Consider the following 11600-nt stretch of genomic DNA (forward strand, 5'->3'; position numbering starts at 1 on the left):
GATGTTAACGTTAATTAAGAATTTCAATTCCAGGAAACCGTACATCGTGATACGATTGAGACAAATTTTCGGCATGCGGAATGATTGTTGTCGGCATGGAAGAATATGATTGCTTTTCGAAAATGCGGAGGCGGACCGTACTGGCGCAAATAATTCATATAATTACTTATCAATTTGCCTGTTGGCATACTTTACCGGCAATCAAACGGCTACTTTATTCACGATTTTTAAAAATGGAAAATATTTTATTCTTGAATGCTCTAGAAAGGAGTTAACTGACGCATATACTGAACCTTACGGTGAAATTAAGGTCGTTTACGTTATTACGTATGGTACTGGCCGTACTGCAAATCAACTGTTGTATAATAAGTTCATCTGTTCATGCCGTGCGGGGTGCTTACTGAAAAACGCAGCGTGCATTGACCGTCTTATCTAGATATTACAGATACACCAGTTCCGGCAATGTTAGCGGTCCCGCCTTGGCACCGAGTATTAAAAAAAAACGCAATTTGAATCCTCTGGAAAATATTGTCATTAGGGAGTCACCCCACTTTCGCGTTTTTTAAGTTACCAAATTGAGCGATTCGCTGTTTTCGAATCCAAAATATTACTTTCTGTTCATTTTTAAGTACACACTTTCACATTTACAAGGACACATTGGCCTTTTACAAATAAAAAAAGTGTGTACAAGGACACGGTGGTTCGGGGCAGGCAATATGCCGTGCTAATATATTTGTTCAAGCCGTCCAATGCAACAAACAAACAGACATAGGGTCAACATCGTCCCACCCTGACTGGTTTTTCGTCTGGACTCTTCCCAAAACGAGTCACTCGCGCGCATTCGAGTAAAGCACCGTCCATAAATCATAATGCGAGAGAAATTTAATCTATTTTTCATTCTTGTGGGATAATGGTTTTATACATATTTTCCATCTTAATCTGACAGGTTACCATTTACAGGTATTTATTCTACTGTTATGAAGGTCACCTTGGATATTTTGCTTGATTATATTATTATAGTTAATTTACATAAGACAGGACACCTGTGATTAAAGCTTTGACCTTTTCAAAATAATAAACAGTGGGTATATTTTTTGATATAATGGTTTGCATGATTATACGTTTATTTGATTCCTATTAACCTTCACTGCATGTGAAATACATCGCTGTAGTTCTTCGTACAGCCGAATATCCTAATGCTAATATGCTATGCCATGAAGATAACTATCAGAAAGTTTTCTACACACAGGCTATTTTCTATATAGCTGTTTATTGTATAAAAAAGTAAATGACATGCGCATATTATGCAAATCATCTTCGTGCGATGAAACGTGTGCATGTAAGTATTCCTCGGGGAAACGCAGAATCACCGCGACTGCACGTCTTCCCGAAGATGTAATAACGCTGTCGTTGACCTCTGAACGACGTGGGCTAACTGATGAAATTAATTTGATTTAAAAAATTCCATTTTCATGCGCAATTTTATTAAAATAACTTCAGGCTGTTTCTTGTCAACAAACACTTGTAACAAGTCATCAATTATAGCTTATTTTCACCCAAAATACATTTTACTATATCACGACTAAAATCCGAACTCAACTATAAGAAGGGCTGGAGTACTAAACTGCAACTACTTACTCAATGAGACACACGTCGTGATATAATCGTGATATAATCTAAGCCTCTGACAAAAGGCAACTCTTCTGTTTATTTCCTATAATCTACTAAGTAACTTAATATTATCATGCGTTTCAAAACGAATACTGATCTATGAAATTAATAATCCTTTTCATTGTCACTGTAAACAACTGAAACAAGTCTACATCGTTGGTATTGCATATGTTGGATCACAATCATTTTCATCAATTCCCTGGTAGATCGGATTGACTTCAATCACCTGCATATCGGCGTCATTCTCGTACGCTGAATTTTCTGCAACACCGAATCTGTAAACAACATTACGCCGGCATTATATATATATATATATAGACTATGTCTGACCTTTTCACAGTCCATAACATTGATCATTCGTTTGATAATTTATAGGAGAATAACGCAAACACGATATGTAAAACAGGCTGTCTATAGGATTAGCGCAGATAAATCAGATTCCAAACTATACTAGAAGGCATTCAGGGACACGAATGCGCAATTTTTAGGGGAGATTCTCTCCACTAATTATATACTATGTTCTGACCCCAAAATTTAACCTGTACTAAAACTCACCTAACCTACATGCTGTATTCACTTCTTTCCCTCCCTCTTCTCTTAGCATATTCACATCCAAAGAAAAATTAATTACTAGCCATTAAAATACTGTCTTAACTTTCTTACCCTTCCACAACAGCAGGATCATTCTGTGGTTGTTCTTCTTCTGTGTTAACATCTTTTTTATCTTTGTGATGTCTTTTAATTAAAAAATATTAATAATCAGTTTGAGAAGTGAAATAATAGCATACTTCGAAATTAGGGTTTCGAATAGACTATTCAAAAACTGACTGGACTGACGTGTGTACCACTTCGGTTCTTTTATAAATTCTTATAGATTGGCTGCCAAAGTTGACAAAATTTAAAACTGTTTTCTGACTGATCCTCACACTGACTCTGGTAAAGAGCCGTCGCGTGCGAAGGAAGTTATAGTGTCGGTTTTACTCACTGGTTTTACTGAGATACAGGAAAGATTTAAAAAAGCATGTAAACCGAGTATACGAACCTTCTCCAACAAATTATCGTTACTGCCACGAGCAGAAGTATCAGTAAGAGCAGGAGTGGTAAAAAAGTTACTAAATAAATCACCAAATTTCCAGTATGCCGTAAGTGACGGTTGTTATTCAAAGCTGCTGCTAAAATGTAAAAATTAAGAAGAAATTCCCTATGTGACTGAGCAAATTAACTGAATGAACTTAGTAAGAAGTTAGTTATTGTCGAACATGCAGCTGCAACTCGGCTGTCTCGGCATGAAAAGTTGACGTACCTGTGGGGAAAGATTCATACACAGCATAAAATTGTATACGCTTCGACAAATCTTCATTCCACAAAGAGTTGTTGCCGGATTTAAGAACAATGAATAAACGATTTGTCCTCGATGTCACTTTAGCCCCAGAAGTGGCATTAACCCCACAGAATGTTGCTAAATGTACTGTCTTTGAGGCATTATCACTTTGACCATCATAAACGTCAATCGAGTTTTCCTCACAGTTAGGAATATTTAGGGATAGAAATTCCAGGGAAATTCGTAGAGATGCATTAACTGTTAGTGACCAAGAACAGTACTGAAAATCTGGATAGAAACTGTTGATATAATTTGGAGATCCAAACGAACCAACGTCATTTTGGAAATAGTGTTGGCAACCTTCAAAATGACCAAAATACAACAGCATTTCTTAGCTATTTTCGTACGCAAAAGGGCAAATCATATTATAACAACTGTATTAGGCCCACACTAGACCACAGTTTCAAACTCAGTTTCTAAAACGAGACCATGCAGATGAGCATGTCGAAAATACAGCCTTAGATGAAGGAAACATACCTTCGTAATAGCAATAATACATTTTTGGCGAACTGCTGTTTTTGTCTGTGAATACATGATGTCCGTCAAAATCATCTCCATTAAAAATATCTTCAGTGTCATATACGATGTATTCCAAAGAACTGACAGCCCCAATTACACGTTGACAGTTCCGTGATCCATAAGGTAGAAGGTAGAATGGATTTTCAGTTGGCAATAGAATTGAGTCATACCATTTCCCTTTATTTTGACAACAGTAAAATAATCTGGTATTGTCACCAGAATCTAAATCGGGCAAATGGCCTTTCTCGTCATTTCCATTATTTTCATCCTCATCATCCCATATAATTGACCCTCCTACCATGTCATTTGGACAAAAACCCTGCTTTCTGTATATACAATAAGAACCTACAAAAATATTGTGAGATATTTGTTACCGCAAGTGCATTTAACATTTAAACAAGAAGTTGAATCAAATGTTTGTTTTAGATTAGGTAGGCCTAATTAACAGCATGTGAAAGAGATCCCTTGAGCTTTGAACTTTTGAAGCTCAAATGGTAGCTAAATGTTTCATTGTTACCGGATAATCATACCTCTTCCCCATGGGGTCCGCTGTAGGTTTTCCGATCCTTGAGTAAACTTAGTGCAAAATGCTCTGTCAATATATTCTCTCTTGACAATGCTTGCATTCATGTGAAAATGAGAGGAAAATTTACTGCGGGTAGTATTGCTGGATAATGCATCATCCTCAAGGTCCTGACGTAACCATCCTTCTTTCCAAGAATCCGGACAGCCTGATTTCGGTTTTGGAAGGCTGTAACTTCCCGATGGCCACGGGTCTGAAAGAGACAATAAGCCGAAGTCGGCATATGCATTGGTGGGGTTTGAGTTTACAGCAAACTACACCTGAAGGCCAAACTCGCGATCATGCAGAGTAGAAATGGCCTGGTAAACAGTCACATTATACTCCGGCTTTGAAGTATCAAGTTTAACACTTTCAGAGAGTATTCCTGCGTTAGAGATTGCATTTCTAACCGGAACAACTAATGCAAAAACTTCGGCACACTATAGTTGGTGGAGTTAGGAATTTTTGAATCTCCCGAACCTCGTGAGTTATTTTAGTTGACTCTGAGCAATGGCCATCCAGACAATCCATATCAAGGAGTCTTATACGCCATGATTTCAAATGTTGCTATGGCTTTCATACCCTATTCACTGATTATCACTTACAGATATTTGATATTTCGAAATGTAATATCCACTTATATCCAAAAATATCGCGCTTTTCCAAATTACGCAATGAATCATTTGCGAGCGAATTCATCTCTCTGCTTCGTTGTCCTTGTCCACGTCCGGATGGAAACGAGTCGCAGGCTCTATTATCTTTTTTATATACGTGCTTAAATGTGAAAAAAACTCTGTTTGACCATGAAATGAATTTTTCATATAAGAGATGTATGTATCAAGTGCATGTGAGATTGCTACAGTTTAAAAAATAGTTTGTTCGTAGAATCACGATCTCCTAACCCTCCCCGGTAGCTAAATTAAGAGGAGACTATTTTCAAAAATATGGAACAGACAACTATTAATTTCCAATACTCACCTTTTGAAGGAGAAATAATATCGCACCGCATCAAAAAAATGATAACAACAACGAGAAAATGAATATTCGTCATTATATCGACTTGTTCTTTATTCTTAATAATCTGAAATGATCAAAATTAGGCCAGCCGAATGTTGGCGTTACGAAGTGTTAGTCCCATTGCACGACTGCAGAAGTCCCATAGTCAGGGATCATTTTTCTTGACATATGAATTGCATTTTAGCTGTGCAAAGAAAGCTGTGTTGATGTGAAGAAAAATATCGACAGTGTAAATTATCTTCAACAATAAATATGCCAGATATTTGTGAAATATAATATAACTGCAATATAACTGGACATAAATGGCTGATACCATAGAGACAAGTTCACTTGTTTGTATTGCCTGAATTTGCTATAAGACGTTCACACTTTTGATAAGCCACATGCATAATATACAGTTTTAGATGACGTCATATGCCGGGGGGCGGAACGACGGGAGCCAATAAACGGAGGTTGGTTTTCTTAAAGAGCACGTAATTTACGTAGCCCAAAGAGTGTTTGAAAAAAAAGCTGCTGAACGTCTGCTTCTTCTAATCTTGTTTTCCCTTTGTTAGATTATTTCATTTCTGGGTTTTTATACCGAGCTGAGCTGTTAACCTTGGTGAGAAATGTGTACAACACACTATTTTTCATAGTGTGGTAAGTATACGTCCATAAAATTTAACAATTAAGACAATTAGCTTTCAAAGTGCGACCTTGCACGGTTAAGTACTGGATGCATATATTCCGGACACCATGCACGCACGCTGTTGTCTCTGCCTGCAGGGCACAGTTGTTTTTGTATGTTTCATTTCTTCTCTTCTCAAATGTTTCGAGATACGGCTGGACTTTGGCAACGCATCGAATACACAACTGCGCTTATATAAACAGCCTAATACTAACGTGTTTGCACCAGCGACCAAGCTCCTATATAGGTTACTGACGACCATAAAACAATATATCCAGCTAATTTGTCTCGTTTTCACAAAGATCGATGGTGAAAGATCATGATATTTTAATTACATAAATAACTATTAATTGCACATAAAACTAATTATAATTGAATTTTGTATATATCACGTTCAAAATTTAAACGGTTTTATTTGTTTGGTTCCTCATAGGTTAAATCAATATCATCATCAACTCCTTGATATAGAGGATTCCCCACGTTTACTTCAATCTCTGATGAGTAAAGAATATTTTCACTTGTTTCGTGCAACTCCGATGGTTCAATGTAGCTTTCATACGCCGGCTCATTCACTCCAGACTCGTAGACTGGTCTTGTGGTTGTTTTTGATTTGCCAATTCCAGTTGTCGGTGAATGATCCAAGTAACTAAAAATCAAATTATGTATATTTTTACATAGCTGATTAATAATGTTATAATAGAAATAATTGATAACATGTATATAGATATCAAGGTTCTTCAGTTCTGTACTTTGGTTGACTAAAGAGATGTAACACTGATCTATGTGGCTAAACGTTTTCAAACTGCACGGTCAAAATTTATAGAAAGAGATTTGCATTGCAGTCTATGGGGACGAGGACACTACTCTCTACGTGTAGGATATAATCAGGAAACTATCGTAGCAAACCAATGTACCTGAATCTTCTACGACAAAATACTGCTACCAGCACACCAGCTATACTCAGTATTGAGAGCAATGGTAAAATAACTGATAAATATATAAGTAAGCTATTCTCATTGCTCTTCTTTTGTAAATCCTTTCTTTCAACATCCAAAGAATTATTCATGGTCACTGTTGTTGGAGGTGATACGGTTGTTAGAGGTGATAAAGTTGTTTCAGGCGATAAAGTTGGTGCAGGTGGTAAGGTTGTTGCAGGTGATAAGGTTTTTGCAGGTGATAAGGTTGTTTTAGGTGGTAAGGTTGGTGCAGGTGGTAAGGTTTGTGCAGGTGGTAAGGTTTGTGCAGGTGGTAAGGTTGTTGCAGGTGATAAGGTTTGTGCAGGTCGTAAGGTTTGTGGAGGTGGTAAGGTTGTTGCAGGTGATAAGGTTGTTTTAGGTGATAAGGTTGGTGCAAGTGATAAGGTTTGTGCAGGTGATAAGGTTTGTGCAGGTGGTAAGGTTGTTGCAGGTGATAAAGTCGTTGCAAGTGATAACGGTGTTTCAGGTGATAACGTTGGTGCCGGTGGTAAGGTTGTTGCAGGTGGTAAGGTTGTTGCAGGTGGTAAGGTTGTTGCAGGTGGTAAGGTTGTCGGAGATGACACCGTCTTTGCTGTAAGGCAAAACATGGACTATATTTAGAAAAAGGTATCATAATGAGGAGACGCTATGGTGATCGTTAACAAGACTATTATAACAACCTAGTACAACAACCTAGAAATATTGCAACTTTTAAAGGCGAAATGATTCATTAAAAAAATTCACACTTAATTAATTGTTAAAATGTCAAATCACTTTAATATATCTTGAATATCAACCTTGATACCTTGATTTTAATTGCAACATGTTTAACACGTATAACATTTTTCCGTCTACCACTAAGATCAACTTTAAAAATACTAATTTATAACTAGTGCCCATAACTAATGATCATACGCAAGGCATGCAGTTTTTTAAATCTATCTGCAAGGGTACAGACAAGGTAAAATTGATGTAGCTACCTGGTAGGAACGATTCATATTTTGCAAAGAATCCAATCGTTTTCGCCAAATCCTTTCCATTCTTTCGTACCGTGTTGTTGCCAGATTTGAGGGAAATGCCCAAACGATTAGATGTTCCTATCACTTTCACTCCCGAAGTGGCATTCTCCCCACAAAATCTGGCTAAGGTTGTTGACTCATCTATAGCTCCGATCCATCGAAAATATCAAGATAATTTTCTTCACAGTCAGGAAGATAAAGAATGGGGAATGTTACAACAATTTGCAATGTTGTTTTAACTGAAACTGACCAGGAACAGAATTGAAAATCTGGGTAGGAGTTGCCTGGAAATCCGGGAGAACAAAACGAGCCATGGTCAGCATCATTTTTGATTTGGTGCTGACAACCTGTAGGAAAATAAACTAATGATAGATAAATACGCATTAACAAGATTTATGTATAGTCAATTAAGGTGGCTCACTAGAAATAAATTATGGAAAAGTATATTTTTCCCTCTGAAACGTTTATTTAGGAAATACCAGACCCCTGCGGGTTCAGTCCCGTATCAGACCTCGGTCTGATATTTCTAGTGTATAACGACGCCACGCTTGGTGTGAGTAAACGGTTATTATTGTCGTCACATATTGAGAATTGAAATGAAATAAGAAAATTGAGTATACCTTCATAGTAGCAGTAAAATATTTTTGGCAAACTTTTGGTTTCGTCACTGTACACATGATGGCCTTCAAATTTATCTCCATTTTCAAAATCTTCAGTGTCATATACGATGTATTCCAAAGAACTAACAGCCCCAATTACACGTTGACAGTTCCGTGATCCATAAGGCAATAAGTAAAATGGATTTTTATTTGGCAGTTCGATAGAAATATGCCATTCCCCTTCATTTTGGCAACAGTAGTATAGTTTTGTATTTGATAGTTTGGTGTTTAAATCAGGCAAAACACCTTTTTCTTCATTTAAATTACCAGCATCTTCATCATCCCAGACTATTGATCCTTCCACCATGAAATGAGGACAAATATGATGTTTTCGGTAAATACAGTAAGCACCTAAAACAGCAATGAATAATTTAATTGAATCAATTTACAATCGTAAAATTTCGTTAGCATCGTGGTAAATCCGCAAAAAGAAGTAAACTTCAGTATTCAATTAATGAAAAACTAACTTATACAAACTCTTAATTATTCTGCATGTAAAGGTACGTTTTACGTCAAGTTTAGTGCACAAACCCAAAGCTCAATGATATAACAAGAGGGAGACGGAATCGATATCACTGACATTTTTTTTCTTTTGGTGTGAATATTACTTATACCTTTAGGCCATAACAGATTCTTGTGTACGAATCTTGTGTTTTCAGATTTGGTGCAAAACGTTCTGTCAACGTACTCATGTCGGTTGTTCAGACTGGCATCCATTATCCATATGAAAAGATGAAGAAAATTTACTACGTCGTTTGTTTCGTTCATCGTCCTCAAGGTCTTGTCTTAACCATCCTTCTCTCCAAGAATCTACAGGACATCCTGAGATTGGTTTTGGAAGACTGAAACTTCCTGATGGCCAAACATCTAGATTTCGATTATTTGCAATAATTCAATATATAGTTAGACGACTGTGTTGACATGCATGCGGTATATAGTTTATGGCAACTCGCGTAGTAGAATATTTACCATTGGCATTGCTCATGCTGAGTTGTACAAATGGGCATAGATTTTTTAATTCTTTACTGCTGTAAACTCGTCAATTTTTATATGGCGTTTGGGAACCAAGTGCCTAGTGTGACAATTTTAACGAGAGCTATGTATTATTGCTTTATAAATAACGAGAGTTAGCATGTAATATCACTAATATGTATACACAAACACAAGAAAATATACGAGGCGAAGTTTTAGGTTTAGTACATTAATCCTATTTTCCATGCAGTTCATAATACCTTTTCTAGCATGAAGTATCGCACATCTCGTCACAAAAAATGTGACAGCAACAGCATAAACTTTGATCATCAAAATCATCTTTTTCTTTCGCTTTAAACTGATTAGAAGTCGAAGCTAAATCAGTATATAAAACTAACGGAAGGACATTTTGGTTTGGACATTTTTGTCAACTTTGACATGTTGAGTGCTTAATAATGTCAACATAATTGAAGTGCATATGACATTATTACCATTTTTTCACCAAAAATCGGCAAGAATGGAGCGATTCGAATTATATGTATCATTCCATGATCGCGTTAATACTTCCATGCAGTGATATTTTCGATCAAACATGGCAAAAATATCATAATGAACTTACAACTCTAACTCGTTTCCCGGCTGCGTATTGAAAATACTTTCGGAATGTTTGATCAAAATTATCCCCGGACGTATTTAAACAATCAAGGAATGAAAAATCAGCACTTCAAAATCGTTTGAAACTGAGCGTTACTTAAAGTTACTGAGAGTTACTTTAAAAGGTAATCGGAACTAAGTCAATACTTGTGTAGGTCTAGTTCAGTCGTTTACGAACTCTTCGCTCTGGAAAGATCATGCAGTTAAGCTTTTAATGGCAGTCATGCAGGTTTCGCTGATAGAGCATAGGCACAAATGTGTTTTAAGGAGATGTCTGGAGGGTAGTTCAGTAGTTTGTATTAATCTACTGTCAGTCTGTCAACCGAGACCGAATAAATGCATAAAATGGAAAAAGCTATACAATTTTCAGTTTTATGGCGAAAAAGTTTTCTCATGACTTCACAGGCGCTACGCACGTCAGTGTTTCAATTCAAAGGATTTTTTAAAAAACTGCCGGTTTAATCAGAAGCAGCTGCATGACCACAATGGGTTCTGTTGAGGTGGTACATGAATGACAGCACTCTACATATAAATTAAACATAACATTATAACATTTTTGTACCAATATACAAGATGCAGTGGATAAAAATCTAGCGATGTATAAAAAATATAATTAGCTCACAAAACGCATTCGACTAAATTTCTCGACTTTTATGTATGTATGGATACATGTTTTCTTTAGAGAGAGAAACATATTCTTGCCTCTCTACTTGGTTGGCTCTGCATAGATTGGATCGACATTGTCGTCATTGGCCTCAACACCAACCCCTTCATAAATAGGGTTCCACTCGAATAATTCCGTGTTGCCAGCAATGCCTGGTTCATAGAGAATATTGTCCGTGGAATTGCCCCCGGAATCATCCCCGTACGCTAAATTATCGTGAGAATCATAGGATGGATTTGTGGTGGTTTTCAAACTAGCAGCTGGTGGTGTATAGCCGTCATACCTACGGGAATATTCAGTGAATTAATTGAATGAAATGAAAGTGTGAACTGTGTGGTGCTGGTTGAAACTGAATCAGACATGCACTGATGCATTGTATTGAATGAATATTCAAGGCCAGTCGTATATATAAAAACATACTTTCATGCAGAAACACACTATATAATTTAGTAGCTATGCATGCAGTTACCTTTGCATGTCAGACTTGTTCTGCTTTTTCTCCTCTAGTTGAGCATGACCATCAGTGTTGTAATTTCCTTTGTCTCGTCTATAATATGTTCAATTACAACATGATTTCATTGTTACCCATCGACAGTAACACCGCCCATTGTCTTGCCCATTATATATATTATGTGTCAAAATCCCATATACAAATACTGTATCAGATATATATTTACGCAATGGACTAACCTTCTTCTACAATAAAGTATTCCTGCTATCACTCCCAACAGTAATAGTATTGCTAGAATTGCTAAAACTATTGCGTATACTTTTGATTTTTCGTTGCTAGTGTTTTGTATTCGCTTTTCTTTATTACTATTCTGAGTATTCTCAGTTGTTGGATTGGTAAACGATGGTG

At 36.7% G+C, this 11600-nt stretch overlaps 2 protein-coding genes and 1 long non-coding RNA gene across 4 annotated transcripts; all 3 read right to left on the reverse strand.

The window, feature by feature from the left end:
- Window positions 1–908: 908 nt before the first annotated feature.
- Window positions 909–5173, reverse strand: LOC114526399. Of its 2 annotated transcripts, none has more exons than XM_028547988.1 (7): window positions 5112–5173; window positions 4102–4347; window positions 3530–3916; window positions 2975–3352; window positions 2714–2843; window positions 2335–2406; window positions 909–1946 (listed from the first exon to the last, which is right to left on the reverse strand). In XM_028547988.1, exons 1-7 carry the CDS (start codon window positions 5140–5142, stop codon window positions 1820–1822), a joined length of 1371 nt encoding a protein of 456 aa, XP_028403789.1. In that variant the 5' UTR covers window positions 5143–5173; the 3' UTR covers window positions 909–1819. The 2 variants fall into 2 exon arrangements, with proteins under 2 accessions (XP_028403789.1, XP_028403791.1); XM_028547990.1 differs by lacking the exon at window positions 5112–5173 and adding an exon at window positions 4614–4675.
- Window positions 5174–6850: 1677 nt separating this feature from the next.
- LOC114526487 (pectinesterase inhibitor 10-like) lies at window positions 6851–7407 on the reverse strand (the record flags this gene model as incomplete). Its single annotated transcript, XM_028548101.1, has 1 exon — window positions 6851–7407. A coding segment is annotated over exon 1 (531 nt), but the record flags the coding sequence as incomplete, so codon positions are not given.
- Window positions 7408–10536: 3129 nt separating this feature from the next.
- Window positions 10537–11600, reverse strand: LOC114526282. Its single transcript, XR_003687334.1, has 3 exons — window positions 11432–11600; window positions 11211–11288; window positions 10537–11024 (listed from the first exon to the last, which is right to left on the reverse strand). It is a non-coding gene; the product is annotated as an uncharacterized LOC114526282 (long non-coding RNA).

The sequence above is a fragment of the Dendronephthya gigantea genome, unplaced genomic scaffold (assembly GCF_004324835.1).
Source record: "Dendronephthya gigantea isolate DGI-Jeju-01 unplaced genomic scaffold, DenGig_1.0 000038F, whole genome shotgun sequence".
Classification (NCBI taxonomy): domain Eukaryota; kingdom Metazoa; phylum Cnidaria; class Anthozoa; order Malacalcyonacea; family Nephtheidae; genus Dendronephthya; species Dendronephthya gigantea.

What these genes read in the sequence shown, in the direction of transcription:
- LOC114526399 (XM_028547988.1), bottom strand. Translation starts at nt 5,142, where the DNA reads ATGCGGTGCGATATTATTTCTCCTTCAAAAG. An exon ending in GCGGACCCCATGGGGAAGAG is followed by an intron (nt 3,917 to 4,101) that starts GTATGATTATCC and finishes ATATTTTTGTAG; the next exon opens with GTTCTTATTGTATATACAGA. An exon ending in GATCCTGCTGTTGTGGAAGG is followed by an intron (nt 1,947 to 2,334) that starts GTAAGAAAGTTA and finishes TGTTGTTTACAG; the next exon opens with ATTCGGTGTTGCAGAAAATT.